At 38.7% G+C, this 20,822-nt stretch overlaps 1 protein-coding gene across 1 annotated transcript in view; it reads right to left on the minus strand.

Moving 5' to 3' along the window:
* The window catches only part of emx1 (empty spiracles homeobox 1), a 32,433-nt gene extending 17,815 nt beyond the window's left edge, over positions 1–14,618 (minus strand). The window contains exons 1-2 of the mRNA XM_039751911.1: positions 13,430–14,618; positions 6,460–6,644 (exon numbers count right to left, since the gene is read on the minus strand). Of these exons, the coding sequence (XP_039607845.1) occupies positions 6,460–6,644; positions 13,430–13,775 (531 nt within the window). The 5' untranslated portion in view covers positions 13,776–14,618. The remainder of the gene's footprint in view (positions 1–6,459; positions 6,645–13,429) is intronic.
* Between the last annotated feature and the right edge of the window lie 6,204 nt (positions 14,619–20,822).

A 20,822-nucleotide genomic window follows, 5' to 3' on the forward strand; every position in this document is an offset into this window, starting at 1 on the left:
AACACAGCAACCATTAGTTAAGACGCGATGGCGAGGAAGCTCAGAACGTTCTTTACCCCCAAATCCGAGCAGTTCCTCGTAACTTGGCAGCCTCCAAATTGATAGCTGATTTTTGGAATTGCTATATCTAGCTAAGCTGTTTTGTACACATGGAGATGTAGAGACGCACATACATTTAAAACTAAACACTCTTTAAAATAACGGTTCTATAATGGCATTTCAACGGAGTGTGTGGTTCCTCGTTAAGCCATCGCTTGACAAATAACTATTTCATTCTGGCAAGGATTGTTTGTCTATGAAATCGGTACTTTAGGCTTTGAAACGGATCCTAATATGGGGACCAAACAGAAATCTTGAATTTATAGTAACAGATCCAGAAAACCTGAACTTAGCCTGAGTTACTCTCCTTTTGAAACCATGAGCCCGTTTTAATTTTACAAATCTTATCTATTCGTGATCATTTATGAACCCTATTATGGATCTAAAGGTTACTTTCATGATCCGTGTTCTTTTGGGAACCAAAAATGGTTCATCTATGACATTGCTCTGAAGAACCACTCTGGCACCTTTATTTTTAAGAATATAGGATGAATACAATACAATACAATTTATTTTTGTATACCCTAAAATCACACAAGTGCCGCAATGGGCTTTAACAGACCCTGCCTCTTGACAGCCCCCCCAGCCTTGACTCTCTAAGAAGACAAGAAAAAACTCCCCATAAAAAAAAACCTTGTAGGGAAAAAATGGAAGAAACCTTGGGAAAGGCAGTTCAAAGAAAGACCAGGTAGGTTAGGGGTGCAGTGGGTATCAAAAAGAAGGGAGTTAATACAATACACTACACAGAACTGAACAAATCCTCAATACAGTATAAAATAAAAATTTTAGAAGTACGTAGCAGAATTTAACAGTAGATGATATCCCATAATATGATTTGGATATGTTTAGAGTCCTGGAGACCTCATCCATCAAGCTGCCTCCCCCATTTGGCCATTCTACAGCTGAAACAGTGCTGGTCCAGCCAATATAATGAAAGGACCCCTCTTTCCCACGATTCCTGCGATCCTCCATCAGAGATGACTTTACCTTAGGCAGGCAAAACAACTTTGCAGATAGACCGTGGCACCAAGTGCCACATTTGAATCATTGCTGTCCCATTCTTCAGTCCTCTTTAATACAATCTCCAGAAACAACCAGTAATGGAAATTTCCTTTAAAAGGTTGATTTTTCCATTTTTCCTATATACTATCAGTCAGTCATTATCCAACCTGCTATATCCTAACACAGGGTCACGGGAATCTGCTGGAGCCAATCCCAGCCAGCACAGGGTGCAAGGCAGGAACAAATCCCCGGGCAGGGTACCAGCCAACCACAGGACATGCACACACACACACACACATACACAAACCAAGCATACACACTAGAGACAATTTAGAATCGCCAATCCACTTAGCCTACTATGGGAGGAAACCGGAGCACCCGGAGGAAACCCATGCAGATACGGGGAGAACATGCAAACTCCACGCAGGGAGGAACTGGGAAGCGAACCCAGGCCTCCTAACTGCGCGGCAGCAACGCTACCACCGTGCCACCCTCTGCATAATATACTAGTTTTATTTTTGCTTGAACCAGCCAAACAGTGCCCTTCATATAGCAAACCAGCAAGAGGTGCGTTACAGTCAACCGATTTGCACATTTCCCATATTTACATAGACGAATAGTTGTGAAGAGTTCTATAAACAAGTGAGGTGAACTCAGTTTAACTGAATTTCATGTGTTTCAGAGTTTCAATGAGAATGGAAACTCTAGTCTATGCTTCCTTGGACCAAAGCAATAAAGCAAAGTCCAGTGCACGCTGGTATATCAAGTTCATTGTTGTAATTCAGACAGTATCTGAGGAATCTGAATTGTTATTGAACATGCCAACACCAAGTACACTCTTGTTACACATCTTTTAAATAAGTCAGATTCTCCCAGATCTGAAGAAATAAACACTAGTGGGCATGTTGGCCTTTGGACTGAAATCAGTATTCAAGCATAGGTCGTTTGTAAAGGCTTACTTCCATGGTGTTCTCTAACAGAGAGTGATAGCCGACATGCTGATTAAGTTGAAAGTGCCAGGTCAACCGGCAAGTGGAAACTGTGAGTGTGGCCCCTGTGATAAGACAGCGCCCTGTCCAGGGTCTGCTTCTGACTTGCACCCAGTCCAGCTGGGATGTTCTCTGGCGGTGGGTTTAAAATTGTAGTGTTTTTTCTTCTTGAGCTTGTTAGGATTTTTTTTTTTTTTTAACCAAAATACACACATTACAAATAAATTAATACCATTCAAGGTAGTTTCAGAATACACTGTGGCTGGATGATGAGCTCTCCAGATTTTTTCAGTGTTTTAGTTCTTTCAGGACAGTGAACCCACGCTGGTTTATTTTCACCAACACATTATTTTTTTTCCTCTTAGCTATTACAAACTATCCTATAAATAAATACCACTGCAAATAACCATTTAGTTTATAGTTAACTGTTCAGTTTTCAAAGGTATTCTATTATGCAAGCCCTCAGTCAGATTTGAAAGGGCCTTTACAACATACATGATGAATGATTTCTCTTAAGGCTCTCATCAAAGCATTTTCTCGAGGAGAGAAAAAAAAATATTTCTGTAAGCCAAAAATGATAATTGTCACACCTTCTAGTTTAGAGAGGGTGCTTAAGTCAATCAAACAGATAAGGCAACAAAGAAGCCGTCACTCAGAAGTCCAAACAGGCCATTAGGAGATCAGAATACGGCTGACTGATGAGAGTCAATTAAAATGAGGCTCTGCATACGTAGACAGGGCCGCACAAAGCCTGCAGTTCTGGATGTGTGGGTTGTTGTGTGTTTACCCCTCTCAAGGTTGCACACCCAGCACAAAGGTGACACGGAACCCATGTGGTATACCACTGCATCACACGGATCAGAAACTAACCAAGCAAGGACATTTACATGTTAGAGTTCATGCAATTTGTGGTGTCTTACTTCAAAAGGGAAATATGGAAGAACTGTCTTGGAAGAACAAGGCTGTCTACTGCCTTGTAGCCAGGGCTACTTGGATAACCTTTGGCTTCCTGAACCCTGAACTTCATTAACTGGATTTGAGAATGAATGAAGGAATACTGATGCTGTGCTTCACTGATGCCATACACAAATATCACACAAACATCAGGAGAGCTTCAGAAGTAAGCAGATGCTATACCAGCAGACATGGACAAGGACAAAGAGGAGATTGAAACAATAGGTGAAATAACAGTCCCCCAAAGGGAACACTTTCCATACCCTCACATTGGAGTAGTATACCATCACCAATTCAGCTCTTTGGGCTGGGAAGAAAACTCGAGTTTCTGAAACTACTGATGATATTCAAACTTTCAAAAATACATACTTCATAGACACTCACATAGAAGGAGAGGATTTACTTAGCTCTGCAGTAGTTAATATGTCTGACTTTAAGCTCTGGCCATGTCCGTATCTTTGTGGACATTCTTTGTGAGCTCTTGTGGGTTTTCTCTTTGCACTTCAGTTTCATCTTTCTGATGTTATCATGAGGGGTGTAGTTTCTAAGTCAGCTCACTACCAGGTAAACTACTAGAGGGCATGCATGACACCTGAGTAAGTTGCTCCACATTCATGTTTGATCCTTGCCTTGTGCTCAGTGCTTCCAGGCTACGTAAAATAAGTTCAAAATGTTTAAAGATAGACCAACAGGGTAACGCTGCTGTAGATGTGCCCTATTGGCGCATGCACATTACATGTAATGCTATACCAGCTCAGTGCACAGTGCAAAGTGTCTGGCAGCTCACTAGGGCTCATGGGTTGTGTAGTGTGGTTTTAAGTATGGTGTGCACAGTACATTAGTAAAGGGGAAAGTGAGCAATTAGCCAAATGTGGCTATCTTCTCAGTAAATCAGCAACTGTAACATTATGAATGTTCCAGAACATGCACACCGACCAAGTACTTAGCTGCAGTGTTGTGTTCACTTAACACCAGGGGTTCAACATTTCTCATGGAAGCTGTCATACAGTTCTCACACAAGTCCTCAGTGTGTCAAATGGGGAGTCACGCAGCCATGCTGTCAACAATCTGTGAACGGTTTTCACACACAGTTCATTGCACCTCTTCAGTTTGTATCGTTACTAGATGACCACTTCTGTTTTGATCTTTACAAGATTCTGTTCTCTCTTTAAGCCTCCATGCCATGTAAACACAACAATGCAGCTAAGTGCTTGGTTTTGTGTGCCTGCTGTAACATCTGTAGCATTTCAGTTGCTAGTTTACCAAGAAGATGACAAAATTTCATTTTTTTTTTACACAAAAGTGGACATTTTTAATTAACTGACACCTTACTTTTTTACCCTGCTAAAGAACTTAGAAATATGTGAAGGCTTGGCTCTATAGTCAGAGCTATTATAACACTTCATATAGTACACCATACACCAGTAGCCCATAACCATAGCTCATCAAATCATTGGCCAGTATCAGAATTTACTGACCATATCAAGTTTATTTTTCTCTGCCAATATATACATTATAAACATTTATCACACATGCACTTGGGAGACAACCTCAGGGCTTTTCAAGTGGTAATTCTACTCTGCCTTAGAGGGTGGCACTGTCACTTAGTACCTCTCCTCTTCCTCACTCTGTAGAATGGGAGACTGAAGGACAAGCACCTACGACTTCTCTTCCACCTACTGGCATCCTGTACCTGCCACTTCTGTCTGTCCTGCCTTATAAGCAGCTTCATTACCATCTTGGAGCAGTAAAACTAACAACCTGTGGTGTATGAGAAGGCATTTCCACAACTGTGGCATGTTTTGCCTATCCTTTAATTAACATGAGGATCATGTTCAGGTGCCCCAGCCAATTACGATCTCTCTCTCTTTTTTTAATCTATCTATCTATCTATCTATCTATCTATACCTGCCAAATAATACAAAGAGTACACAACACAAAGCATTTGTTGTATATTGTTTGTATTATTTGACAGGTACTGTATCACATATCTATAATCTGCTTCTTGCAACTTAGAGAATGTGGTAGATGTTTGTCAACTGGTTGACCAACCACAGGCATAACCATCCAGATAATCAGATTGTGACCTATATATATATATATATATATATATATATATATATATATATATATATATATATATATATATATATATATATATAGTATAAGAAAGCACGGTTTGGCTGGTTCAAGCAAAAATAAAACTAGCATATTATGTAGGGGGCCGCACGTTGGCGCAGTGGGTAGCGCTGCTGCCTCGCAGTTAGGAGACCCGGGATCGCTTCCTGGGTCCTCCCTGCGTGGAGTTTGCATGTTCTCCCTGTGTCTGCGTGGGTTTCCTCCGGCTGCTCCAGTTTCCACCCACAGTCCACAGACATGCAGGTTAGGTGCATTGGCGATCCTAAATTGTCCCTAGTGTGTGTGTGTGCGCACCCTGTGGTGGGCTGGCACCCTGCCTGGGGTTTGTTTCCTGCCTTGTGCCCTGTGTTTGCTGGGATTGGCTCCAGCAGGCCCTCGTGACCCTGTAGTTAGGATATAGCGGGTTGGATAAAGGATGGATGGATGGATGAATATATATATATATTCACACACAAAACATAACAGTTTCATTGAAATCATAATCCATTTCATTGTGATGGAGGTCAGCAGCAGGACTCTGCCTGTTCACACAGGGTCAGTTTGAAATCCCTTTAGAGCCAACACAAAACCCCCCTAACACACAGGGAGAACATGTCAACTTGACATGACCAACAACAGGGGTGGGATTTGATTCGTTGGGCAGAACTGCAATGTGTCCCTCTCCTCTTACTACAGTACATTGTAATGTTCAAGGATGGGTCCTGCCAAGGTATTTGTAGATGGCTAGAAGGGGGTGGAGTCATCTGGAGACATCCTCCATTAAACAAGGCTGTGTGGAGTGCGGAGATGAGGGTGGGAAAGCACTTATGTCTCAGGCATGCATATATAAACATGCACTGCATATATAACAAACTTATGTCTCTGCATCTTTCTATATGGAACACTTCCCTATTGCTACAAAGGATGCAAATAAAAGCTTTTTTGAGTGAGTTGTCGCCGTTTACTCAAGCTACGTTGACTCTTATAGTCTTAGGAATATGTTTAGTGTGCAAAGTTAACTTGCATTATAATCAGAATTCCAATAAGAAAAACGCAAAAAAAAATAATAAAAATAATCAATCAACCAATCAAAAACCCGCATGTGCTCAAAATAAGATAATTCGCCCACAGTCTAGAACATAGAGGACATCACATATCGTTCCCAAATGTCGAGGCTTCTCAACGTTTTGCACAGACAGTCGACCCCCGATGGCGTGGGGCTGCTCTGTACGGATGCCTATTTGTGGCAGTGGGTTTCTTTTCCTAATCGTGAGTGTTGCACCTCTGCGGCTCCTACCTGTGTTTCGGACAGGCTCAGGCTATTGGCCAGCTGCTTCCTCTCGGCTCCCACCACGTAATGGTTTTTCTCGAAAGCTCTTTCCAGTCGTAGTAGCTGTGATGGTGAGAAGGCAGTTCGGATGCGCTTCGGCTTCCTGGCAAAGGGACCGTGCAGCAGCAAACTTTCCTGGGAAACTTCACTTCCTGAGAAGACAAACACAGGGGAGAGTCAGTCCCGCCGCAGTCCCACGGGTTTGGTTTGCGCGCCTGCTTATTGGTGTTTAATGTAGTAGAAATAAGCCGCGGGGGGCAAACACCCCCACTCATTAGTTTCAAGTTTATTAACGCGTCGACCACGTAACACTCCACCTTACTACCTTTTATCATCTCCCACTTTTTTTTATCAAGAGACTCATCAGTCATATGTTGACTACTTTGAGCGCGTGCTCGGTGGATATGTGATTATTTCATAACACACTTCATTAGAGTGGCCGACGGACTCTTAAACTCTTGAAGATTTCAAGTTGCCTCAAGGGTCTTTCTCATTTTTTTTTCTTAAGCCCACTTTTCTTTTTGCCTTTCAATCCGTAGCCCCCGGTATTCAAATCTAAGAGTCTCTTTTGTGTTTCTTAACCTGACAGTTTCTTCCCTCGATTGTACTGAACTAAATGGCACTTGGGACGGGCCAGATCCACCCAATTAACACCAAAACTCACTTCAAGTGGGAGACGATAAAGGAAAAAAAATCTAGCCGACGATTCGCTTAGACTCTGTTAAAAAGACAATTCTTGGCTAATCTCCAAATTGTGTAAAACGCGCCAAAGTCACTTCACAAATGCGCTGGCAGTTGCTGTCTTTGTGGAAATGTGTGTAACGTATCTAATACATTCCCAGGGGCTGCAAGTGCACAATGCCGGCGATGGAGGATTGTAGTTGGAAGTCGGGACGCCTTCTTTATGCATACTTCTCTTTTTTTTTTTTCTAGCCACTAATTTATACACTGTGTTTACAGCGTGTCTGTTGAGCTGGGAATACATTTGTGCGCTGCTCGACAATTGAAAATGCTCGCAGAAAAGGTACAAGTCGCGTCCAATAACTCTCTTGTCATACAGTGCTGCAGTTAAACAGAGCCGTCTGGATGAAACGTAGGAGGTCATTCCTGCAATGCGAAGGCGGAGAATCATTTATTTCAATTGTACAAATAAATAAACGAATTAGTGGCTACGAAAAGTCAGATGTGATTATCACTTCATAACATTAGCAAGCTACCAAAAAGCACGCCTACACTTCATCGGTCACTTTGTTGCACAATTAACGACACCTCCGCCTAAAGCCATAAGACCCGTTTTTTAATTCATTTTCAAGTACACATAATATATACTGTTACCAAAAGTCTAGGAATCTGGCTTATAATATAATTTACATGTAAAAGTTATTGTTAAGAGCACCTTTGAAAACCTAATTTGATCTATCTATCTATCTAATTTTGTTTCTTTCGAAATAAAATACTGTTGTTATTTTTCCATTACAATGCAAACAAATAAAATACTCCTGTTTTACTATTTTGCAGTGACTCTGACAGCTCCAATTAGACACAATCGAACGTCTCACGCCTTTGCCTCCATGATTTTAATGTCCTTTATCCGCACTCGGTATTACTCTCGTGATTCGTATAATTAAAGCTGTTGAAGTACGTATTAACAAATACTATTCGTTCAGTTAGTGCACCGTTACCCCAACATCTAATTAGTAGCATGGTTAGCGCTTCTCGCCTCAATTTTGACGTTAACGTACTGACTTGCTCTTTGAATGATAAAGTTTCACGGGACAATCTTAAAGCTTCTAACTTTTTATTTTTTTTGCTCTGTATGGACCTTTTTTCTTTTGAAAATGCACGTTGAAGTTGCTGTCTTCTCGGAAATGTTTATTATTATTATTAGTAGTAGTAGTAGTAGTAGCATATTTTTTAGGTGTAGCCTTACTGCAGTTACCAAACCAGTATTCATAATGGAGCAAATTTTAAAAACGACATAGGTGCATCCCAACAATCTCATGTGAAAGAAAGGCTTAATCAAATATGTTTTGGGCTCTGAAAAACAAATAGTGGTTTAATTATTAAGTACAGAAAATAAACGATATATTTTGCCATTTTGAACGAAAATTAACGCTTCTTATGAAAAGCTTTACACACACAATTAAAAGTGAAAGTGTCAAAGTCATTATGCTGAGTGACGCCATAGAGAAACAATTGTTGGTTCCCAAAAGAAACATCCATATAAAGACCAGAAAACTCTTTTTTTTTTTAACGAGATTTGTAAAATATATAGTAAGCAGGGTTGAGATTTTTAAAGGACTCTTCGTGCATTCAACAACACAGATTAAATGTTGTTTTTTTCTCAATCTGTTAATATCCTGCTACATATACATTTCTGCGTTGTCCACAGATTATAGGAAACTTTTCAAGACAGTCTGACAGACACACACAATTCAGATTCTAAGAGTCTTTTCCCCAATTGAAATTGTTCTTTGCCAAACAAGCCACACAACCCACTAAAGTACAATTAAAGATCTGTAGAGAAAAGCCAAGCAAAATTATACCTTTTATTGGCTAACTAAAAAGATTACAATATGCAAGCTTTCGAGGCAACTCAGGCTCCTTCTTCGGGCAAGATGTAATCTGTAAATTCTAAGAGTACACAGGCGCGCAAACAAATTATATAAAGGACTGGACTAGTAGTCTTTCGTTTAATGTTTTTAACTGCACACTTATGTTGAGACAAATACAATATAATTTACAATAAAAATAAGTAAATATGATGTAAAAATCACGTATATGGTATCAATAAAACCGGCAGTGAGTGATATAAGTTCAGTTTTTGACGTTTATTTACAAATATTCACAAACCATAACGCACAAATCCTTTTTGTTTTCTCTGGTAACCATAAAATTGAGTGTCGATGAACTAAAATAAAGTGTAAAACCAGCACGACGAATACAGACTTTATTATAAATGTTTACATATCTTCAGCTGATGAGGGAAATTCCTTCGGTGAACTGATCGCAGTTAATGTTAACACAAGGTGTTAAGCACGTGGTGATATATTAATAAAGGAGAAATAATTAATAGCAGCAACACCATTTTTAGAGGGAGCAGAACGCAACACATGTTCGGCTCCAATGTTTAAACTAGCCTGAATACTCAGGTGCTCCAATTTCAATTATAAACGCATACTGTGTTCCTATATCTGGCTTTGCCAGCATATTTTAAAAGCGACGAATATGTTAAAAAAATTAAGGAAAACAAACAAACAAAACAAAACGTGCAATGAACGGTTTTATTCATATGAAATCTATCTATCTATCTATCTATCTATCTATCTATCTATCTATCTATCTATCTATCTATCTATCTATCTATCTATCTATCGTTAAGATATAGCGCTTTTCTCGTCTATGTATAATTATTTTCTGAGCTGCACATTCTTGTACGCATAAATGCATTTTAATTAACTTCAGCTTGTAGTTATCCATACCATCTCAATGTTCAAATTTTACTTTCTACTATTATTCATAAATTAGGAAAAAATCATTGATGCTGAAAAAACACTATATATTATTAATTTATATTGACAAATAAACACGTGGAGTCACTTCTGTGACAACCACTTTATGTATTTAACAACTTTAATACATATAAGTATTATTTTTTTACAGGCCATATAAAAATGCATTAAATTATGTACAATGTAAATGTGAAATACCTTAAGTTGTACTATATCGGGCCTTCACACATAATGATTGCATTTATTATTTTAGAAATGCTGTCATTAATTTGGACGTTTTCTCGTGTCTCTACAAACGGTGTTTATTTATTTATTTTCTTTTTATTAAAAGCGTAAAGATGCGAGTCTTTGGAAATCCGTATAAAAACGAGATGTTCGTCTTGTTCCAAGATTGGGGGGAGAGGCTGACCGCAGACCCTCGCAGCTCCACATGCAAGCGGGCTTTTCGGATGTTGTGAGGAGGCATACATTTGTCTGTTTTTTTTTTTTTTCGACTATAGCAGTTCATCCTCGTGTTTAACCTAATCACTCAGTCTGATCGTTTTTCTGACAAACAATAATTCTGTCTATGCGCCTGTGTGAAGCCCCGTCGCCAGAAGCTAAGAAAGGGAATTTGCTTTGCAGAAGATAACTTAATCTTTTTCTTCCCTCCAAGAACAAAGCCTGCCTTGGGTGGGTGTGTTTTGCTTTTCGAGTGATTTCCCTTTTTATTGTTTCCATTAAAAAAAAAAAAATCTAAAGTCATATTTTAGAGTTGCGAGCAAAAAAAAGTACTTATAATTTTAATAACGGTTTCATGATTTTTTTTTCAATTGTGTTTTGATTGCATTGTAATGCATTCGGGTACCAAAAAGTTCCATTAAAAAAGACCACTAAAGGCGCCAAAGATAAAACCATTTGAATCTTGGAATCATTTCTTCCAATATTTTCTATTGTTTATGTATGCACCTGCACCGATTCAATAAAAAACACAGTTCCGAGACATCCGATAATTAATTCTGCAATGTCAAGCAGTAGAGAACAGCTTATCAGCAACTGTGCCCAGAGCTGCGGCCTGCCTCGCATTTTGTGCGACCCTGTCAAATAGCCGGCCTGGACCCATCAGGAGATCGACGCGACAAGTATGCAGACCCGCGCTCTTGTACGGATGGGAAGCACACAGGTAAAGGACGTCCATTCAGTAGTAAAAGTACAAATAATTGTTAACAATATACTCAAATAATAGCAGAATTCCAGAAATGAGCACAACGGAAGTTCTTATCTTCCATCCAAAAGGAGAAATTAAATCAGAGTGTATTGATACTCCGAAACCAAAAGATCTGGGTGGGAATTAGGTTCGAACTGTTCATGGCAGACAAACATAGTCATTATTTTATCGTCATCACCAACCACCCGCTGTTAAGCAGACAGAACTCATCTCCTAAATATGTCACTCTTAACAAGAACCAGGTAAAATTACACTTTTAAACGACACTAAAGTGGTGGCTAAAGTGGCACCGCGCTCATTAGTTTAAACCTTTACTTCAATCTGAAAATGAACAGCATAGTATGAGACACAGAATTTAGGTAATAAAATTTAACAATTACAACTGTTCAATGTCTAGCAATAATGCATACGTTTAAAGCGTTCCACTCGTATTAAAATTCAATTTGCTCAATATTTATTATTAATACTTAAGTTTAAAATATTATTCTCTTAATAATGTAGAAATGATCAAAGAGCAAGACACAATTAACAACGACAACCGAATAACACTGTCCTTAAAAGTTTAAAATGAGAGACTTTAAAACAAATATGAATAAGCGACAGTTTTGAAGACAAGTAATCCTTAATATTTTGAACAAATAAACAAATACTTAGAATTAACTAACAGGCGCGATTAAGTCCACTTTCTAAAGGGAAACGGCACCGTATTTGAATATCAACGCTTTCTACAAATACCAGCGAGCCACGTGGGGGTGAAAAGACAAGAAGACAACATAAACAGCGTGGACTAATCCTCGGGGGCGCGGGGTCCGCCGGCATCTTGTATGAGTAAACAACCGGTATAGCTCTAAAAACACTCGAGAAGGGGCGCGATTAAATGTGGGAGGGAAGAAAGGCGAAGAATCATTAACTTAAGTTAATGTTAACCGCTTTTTAATTTATTAACAAATATTGCTCTAAGAATACTGGCTGATCTGTGTGTCTAGTAGCGCCTTTCAAAGCAAGTGTAATCACAAAGTGCCCGACAAAGAAATAATTACATGAACGAAACAACACAATAAAACGGACAGAAAACGATTAGTGTGCTGAAGTGCGTGTAGTGAGTGTGTGTTGTTAATGGAAGTGGGATAATAGGTGACACAATGTTAAACTTTTAACACCGCACAATTGTTTTGGTGAATGCTGTTAATTTCTGGCGTTGTAAACTCTTAAAAATAATGGCACTTCATTGCCCTTTAGCGGGTTATGTGGCTCCGCGTAGAACTATTGCTGGGCAAAGCACCACTTCATTCTGGGAAGGATTCTTTGCATATTAAGTTGTTTCTTTCTGCTTTGGAAAACTTTCTATTTAGAAAATACCGAAATCATTAATGTATGGTAGGCTACGAAGCTGGACACTAGTAGATTAAGAAAACCTGAACTGTGCCAGTGTTATTGTATTTTTTGTATTTTTAAAATCTGAACCCACTGGTATTTCACAAATCTGTTACCATCGTTACTTACTGAATGGAACCTGTTACGGATCTAAATAAATAAATGGTCCTTTCTGGGACCTTCATGTGGATGGGTCTTTGGAGGACCAAAAGTGACCCCCCTATATAGCACCTCTCTGAAGAAGAACCAAACTGGCACCTTTATTATTGAAAGTATAAGCACAGTAGACATTATCTATCTATCTATCTATCTATCTATCTATCTATCTATCTATCTATCTATCTATCTATCTATCTACGTGTATCTAAAACAACCTGAACTCTTTTAACTTTTTTAAGAAGGTCAAAGGGTAAGAAAATGCATGATCATTTATTATTTTTTCATTTTTACTGTTATATTCTTAGGTTCTATCGATTTTATTAGTTTTAAATTGATCTTAGAATCAGATCCGATGTAAATTAATAGCAATGTAAATGAAGACTTGCAATTAACAATAAACTCCCTTTAAAAAAAAAAAGAAAAAAAATTAATTCTGGTAATTGTCCGTGCTGTTGAGTTAATGCTATAGTAATGCTTACTACCTAAACTGCTACTAGCACAGCGACTAATAATAATAATAATAATAATAATAATAATAATAATAATAATCGGTTGATTATCTACGAAATGACTTTGAAGCAGCCTGGCATCGGCATTAAGCGCCGTCACTGTCATTACAGCTTCCCCCAAGACGCGTTGACACGGTCACGGAGACGAAGCACCGGTTTAGAGGGACCGACCATACCTTGAAATCTGTGCCCGAAGAATCTGTTCCGCAGGACCCAGGGGTAGAAATGCAGCGGGTCTCGGTGCTGAGGTCCGAAGAAGGAGTGCGGGTGCTGCAGAGCCGAGCTCCCGAGCTGGTGTGGGTGAACTGAGAGAGGCGGGTGGCTCACCGCCTCTGGAAACACCAGCTCTGGGCTGGGGTACAGTGACCTTCCCGTCGAGCTCTGGAAACCGTTGACAAAGGATTCTGTAGGGTTGGGGTAGCTGAGGGCCGTGGGTCTGAGGGGCTCCTCCGAAGTTAGCGGGTTGTCCTTCGCTACCAAAGATTCAATAGTGAAGCACCGCTTCGCTGCGGGCTGGAACATGATGTGACAGTTCACGGGAAAATTGGAAAAAAGTGGGATGACTTACGCAACTACTGCTATCCAAAACGTGTCAGACAGGCGGGCACAAAATGAGGGGTCGCGTCGTCACTGAGGGAAAAAAAGCAACAAAGTAACAACAAATCAAAATTAATCAAAACTAGAAAAAAAAAATCAAGACAGTGAGAATGTGACTATCCAAATGCTGAGCATAAGACACACGATAAGGCTCCGGGATCCATCCAGCAACAAATGCGTCTTCTGGTCAAGTGCAGACGACTCATGAAAGACTTGATTAAAGTAAAAACGCCGGGATGTGTGCAAATAGGAGAAACGCAGAGGTACCTGGCAAGGACATTCTGATTGGACAACCTCACCTGCCCAAAAGGTTGGAGAGGGCACCTGGAGACATGGATTACGTGAAAAGCCGGACTGGAGTTGGGCTGTTACACTTACAGCAATCTGTAGGCTGCAGCTGCTTGTCCAATTCCTGTAACTCAAAACTGTGACCCTCGAAGCACGGACGAAACAAAACATTGATGTAGCTATCGAATATTTATTTCTCGTATAGCGCACTAAAGCAGAAAGGAGTGAATATACAAAAGTAGCATTCGTAGCGCTGTTTAGCTCTCGACGCTTTAAAATAGCGCCAGCAGCTGAATATAGATGGACTAGTTAGGATGTCGTGTGGTGAAATGATTTACAGAGCCAGCTGTTCGACGGCTTTCCAGCCCCGTAGTATTATAGAAAGCGTATCTCCCTTAATATGTCAACACTGATGTCTTACTGTTCCCTTAAACAAATTAGTTTAGTTCATCAATTTGAAGTTCTCTATCCCCAATTGCGAGCTATGTCTTTAGATACACGGGTGTACATTTCGTCACGTGCACAAGCGTAGCGCCGATACGACAGGCTGCAAATAGTACATGCTAAGCAGGAAGCATTCGGAATCGTTGCCAACTAAAGTACACGATAACGCGTCTTCCACAAGTTTTGCTGAAGGACAAAGTTAATCATGCACATGAGTTTCATATAATGCCTTTCATATTAAGTCTCATCGCCATCAAATTCATGGTACAGTGCTGTTGTAACCACGCTGATGCGCAAGAAAATTTTAAAGTTGTATGTGCTTATTTAAAATTCTCATTTGCACAGACTGGCTGACATGATTAGGTTATTTTCGGTTTACTTATCCGCATACATGTTAGAAAAGGTGATTTACTCGCAGTCGTGCAATATGCCAGCCGTGCGGATTGAGCTCGTAGTTTAAAGACCAGCGCGTTAACCAACTGGTCAGATTCCCTGACTATTATTAAAAATTAAGAAAAGTATTCATAAAAAACATATTATATGAAGCAGAATCGCTAATACCAAAAACAAAAAGCGTTAAAACGCAATTTGAAAACAAAACAATATTAAAATGAATTACAAATTATTCACTGCAATCAATAAATATCCAATGCTATTATTGGGACAATAAAGTTCACAGAACCGACTTAAATGCGTCAGTATTTGTATTAATTAAATTCGGATGATATTTATCCCGTTAAGGCAAATCGTTTGTGAAAAATGAAATTATCAGAATGCAGAAAAATATTTGTGAAGCAATGACTTAGAGGGACGCCAGTCACTCTGAACCTCTCGTTCTCTTGCTCTGGCGTCTTATGCTGTGATAGATCTGTGCTCTTTGTGTTCTAACGCCTAAATATAAAGTAACGCTACTGAGACTTAATTCTGCTGTACAAGGCTCGATTTTGTTCAGGTCACACTTAACATATATATTCTGTTTAGAAAAAAATTACTGCATTAAAAAATGTCATCCTAACCACTTTTGTGACAGTAAGTTGCTCGGTAAATGAGCAAATCTGAATATTCAAAGGATAGTTCTCTACTCTTTTTTCTTGTAAAAAAAGAAAAGAAAACGATGTTTCCTCCCCGACAAAAATATTTTGTTTTACACTGTTAATGCGAAGACAGTCCGCATACATTAAAAGGTAAAACGCATTACGAATTTACATTAGTGTTTACCTATCTGACAAACACAAAGAAAATAGTCAGCGTCAATAACATAAAAGGAAAATAAGGAATTGCTTAGGACACCTAATTCACATGCAGAATATTGTACAGATTTGAAGTGTAGCATGACGCTGCATTTTACAAATACATTTTAAATAATATGAGGTTTATTAAAATATTACAAAAGTTTTCCTCCAACGTTTTCTTCATATAATAATAGCATTTCGATGTATTGATGTATGTTCTTTGTCATCTGATGCCGTGTGTCGCCTGTACTCGCGATTCATTCAATTCAATTTCAGCGTTCCCTTATTTCTAAGAAAAATGAAAGTTACATTCGGTTTTGTAAAGAAAACACTGCTTAGTGTCGAAACGTGTACAGAGAATCGATTTGGGAGAACATACATGATAAACTCAAGAACAACACAAAGTAACTGCATCAATAAACACAACGAGACGTTTGGAGCTTTATTGGAATTAAAAGAACCGTGAAAGTTATATCGAGCCTAATCCTTACTTTCAAAAAATAAAATAAAATAAATAAATAAATTTAATTGACGTCTCAAGACCAAGGCTTGACTATCAGAATGCATCTATGGAATAATATTATAACAGGGTGCCCAGTTTTGGCTATGATGCACCATATGCCATGAAACCATATACTTTAATATTGAAATCAACGTTAACAGTTTTATCTTGAAGGAAAAAAAAATATCGAATCTTCCCTTTTTCACAGAGAAGCCTTTGAGGAATGTTTGGTTGACCCCGATGTCAAAACAGCTATCTTCCTTTCATTGAATTACAAATTAGAGTACTATCCTCTCACTTTGTTTCCCAAAAGAATTAGCTGCTCGCTCCCTCCACCCCATAATAACAGACAGTCGTGGGTGCTCACCGGTGCCTTCAGTTTTATGTACCTATTATAAGGAGGATTTGCTCTAATAACGATCATCGCCACGATTCCTCCATTGTAAAGCAGTCCAAGCTTTATTAAAAAGAAAAAAAAAAAAACTAAGGGAATTTTGAAAAATACGCAGAGGGTTCGAGTATATTCGAGCGTACTAAATTTTCACGCATTTCATAGAAAATCAATTGATTATAACTTCATTTATTCGTAATTGCATATTTTCATACAAATGTGCCTTTCAAAGTGTTTTACAAACAGTAAACGAAAAAAAATGCAATTACAAAACTAAACCACAGAAATGGAAGAGTCAGTATCTATCTATCTATCTATCTATCTATCTATCTATCTATCTATCTATCTATCTATCTATAATAAACTTTTAAACTGGATATTAAAGTACATATGGACACAACTCGGTTTTAATGTTCTTCCCTTGAAAGACTCAGTTCATTGTTTAATAAAGGCTGTTTACTGTTTAATAAGTCAACTTTAAATGTAACTCATGTGAGAAAGTGCATGAAGTAAAAGTTCGGAATCGTATGACTTTGCTTCTGATTCGTATAATTCGTATCCCATACACTTCATTAGGCAGACACGCGCTGCTTCGCTCTTTCATTATCAGCTCTAGCTAAATTAGGATTTTCTTCCCAAATTATGCCGGTCTTCCGGATGGTTATCAGAGTTGGAAAGCGCAGATATCACGGTGGTATAAATATATACTGTATATATATATAACGAGAGCTAATAAAACTGTACGAGGCCAGTCACTCGTCACTAATGAAACCCTTTTTCTTAACTTGTCCTGTCCCCTCCCTCTCAATCACTTCATCTCAAGCCGTGGCCCGGCCCCCTTCCGTCTGGTGGGGGGTGGCAGGGAGAGGGGGGAGGAAGGGGCGTTGAAAGTGTTCAATTCGTGGCCACCCTCTCCTCTGTCGGGGGCCTTGAAAGCTTTTCTTTTTCACTTGAGTAACCTTCACCGGCTTCATTACATCGGCTGTGGACTATCTGCGATCAACTTTTTCCTCCGCTGGAAATTACCTCTCAGTGTTGCTCAAGGTAGTGTCCAAAAGGAAATCGGGCTGAGTCTCAATTAGAAAGAGTCATAACGAGTGACCTTTAATTGAACCGACGAGACTGCATTGGTCTAAGTATATAAAGTCATGCTAAGTACGTTTGACATGGCCATTGTGAGCGCCCTCATTTACTGGACGGATTTTTGTGGTAAATCCAAACTTAAGTTTGGCGTTATGACTACGACGGCTCTCCGATGACTGTTAAACTATAAATTACAAAGACGTTTAAACAAACAATAAAAATGATTGTAGAAAGTAAAACAGTAGACTTCTAGTACTGCGAGTATACTGTATATTAAACACGTACCATTTAAAACATGAATAACACATTATTAAAACAATGTTAATTTTTGTTATTTAATAATAAGATTTTAAGAGAAACATAGAACTGAAAGACTAGCCAATGCAGCATCAGTGAAAACTCGTAGAATAACTGACTCGCAACGCGGTGGTCTCATTCATTACGACTCTCTCCAGCTGGACCACTCATGTTGAAACCCTGGTGCCGAAGTTCACAGCCCACCGAGTCCTTATGCCGCTTCGCTTCTCGGCCCACACGATACCTGCGTAGTTTGCGTTGTTCCCGTGCCTGCCTAGTTTTTTTTCCTAAAGACATGCGTGTCCGGTTAATCTAAACGGCTACCCGCCACCCTTTGAGGGTAAGCGGATGGACAAAAGTCAGGATACGCCATGAACAACGGACATCAAATAAATAATTGAATTAATGATACAATATAATTAGAGGCGCCTCCAAGGGGTGACAATGTGCAGACCTTTCCACACACAAAATTGATAACGTTCTCTTATTATAAATAAATTCATGAAATTTGCTAGCATTTCAAAATAGCAGTTAAGCTATGGGACGTTCCATAAGAAGGAGAGCGAAAACATTTCTGTCTTTAGCGTGACACAATAACATAATAGTTTAAACGCAGGAAATAAATAATATAGTCAATGGTTGATTTAAAACCATTATTAACGCAACCATTTTTCTTTGAATATATTGTTTTAGCGATATTTCGTTCAACGATTTACTTTGTTAATTTGGAATTGGACACGTATATAATAGCATCACATATCAACTGAACTTAGCTTTTTTATTTACTTGGCTTTAAAAGTAATGCTGAGGAATGCGAATTTCCTGATTTTTTATAAGCTATATGTTTTATGGCGGACGTAAACGCGATATTTAAACAATTAGAAATAAATACATAAGTATAAATACGTAAATGATTATTGTTTTCTTATGAGATACAATATGTAAAAGTAGTCCTTTTACGTTTTCATATATTAATGTAAGAGATCTACAAGCATTTGCAATAAGGAGAAACACCCTTATCCAAGTAGTTAATTATTGCTGCAATAAATGGAAATGTCGAAGCGAGGAGAGCAAATGCCGCGCATCAGGGCTGCGAGGCAGAGCAACGTTTGGATTACTGGCTGAATCCACGTAGTATGTGGCTTGTAAAAGATGATAACGACTTGACATGCTACCACTCTAAAGTAATATCTATCCAATACAAACAAACACACAGATATGACACAGACAGACAGACAGACAGACAGACAGACAGACAGACAGATAGATAGATAGATAGATAGATAGATACCAGCAATTATCTGGCGAATGATGGGAACAAAACCTGGACAGGGCGCGCTCAGGGTGAACACACACACGCATATGTGTGCCAGTTTGGCAATTCCAGTTCACCTATAGTGCATGTCTTTGGACTATGGAAGGAAAACCCTAGCACCCGGGAACTAAAGATCTTTATTTACAATTATATTACAATTACAGTCTTAATTAAATGACATCCGTCTATAACATATACAAACATTTACAACTTAGTGGATTTCTACTGTCGTTTTGCCATTAGACACAATTTTTGTTAGAACATAAAACATCATTTGGTTAGTTAATTTAGAATATGCAAATTCTGTTGTTAATGATAAACTTGAACGAGATAGATAGATTGACTCTGCAGCACTTCCATAATATATTTCTTATTCATAATAAAAGCGCTTGAGCATCAGTTTCATGTAGTTAATATCTGTAAAAATGAAAAGAACAAACTCTCTTCAATGTGCAGTGACATCGGTAGCCTATCAAAACCTGAACTGAAAATCACATTTCATGTCGTTCATCTAAAACGAATCGCTTTAATTGTCGGAGGATCTGGCAGACGACCACTAAGTAATAGTTTGTAATCTTAATTGTTACTAAGGATATTAAGCAAGGTTCATGATAATACTTTACCAATATATTGCCCGTAACTATAAATACTGATGGGCAGTGAAATTGTTACTTGCATATCCGACTAACATACAGCTCGTGCCCGTCGCTAGATTATGATTATTGTTTAATGCCTCATCCCGGTTATCCATTTTAAGGGTTGCACTAAATCGATGCATATATGGGAACAAACCTGCCACACTCAGGTATATATTCATACTGACTTTATAGAATCTACATAAATCAATATCAGGTCACTGGGACACTGGAGGAATACCGTAGAAGAATATCCACGCATATACAGTGAGAACATTAAAATTTCCCCGCTATTCAAAATCAAAAGCTCCCAGGCTGTCTACCTACTGCTTTTAAAACTTATATATAATAATACGAATACTAATACTAATTGTAATTAAAGAAGAATAAGAATAAGGATCATACACTCATAGGGTCATTATTCTTGTACATAGGAGCCTAGCATGAAATTCGTACGTCGCCAGCAAGTGTTAGGAGTCTGGGCGCTGTCCGTGTTGAGTTTGCATGTTCTTCCGTGTCTGCATGGATTTCTTCAAACAACTGTGGCTTATGCAACTCTTACGTCTCCACACTGTGAATAGGTGAGAGGTGAGTGTGTGTCAGTGAGTGGGTCTGGTGATGGATCAACATACTGGGAATTATATTATTATTATTATTAGTAGTAGTAGTAGTAGTAGTATTAGAGTTTTATACGATTTATTTAAAATATAACCTTTTTACAATCATTTACCATACAACAGCCCATTTCTTGATTAATTGTGAACTTGACTTTACAGCGCGCACTA

This window comes from Polypterus senegalus, chromosome 4 (assembly GCF_016835505.1).
Source record: "Polypterus senegalus isolate Bchr_013 chromosome 4, ASM1683550v1, whole genome shotgun sequence".
In the NCBI taxonomy this organism is placed as follows: Eukaryota; Metazoa; Chordata; class Cladistia; order Polypteriformes; family Polypteridae; genus Polypterus; species Polypterus senegalus.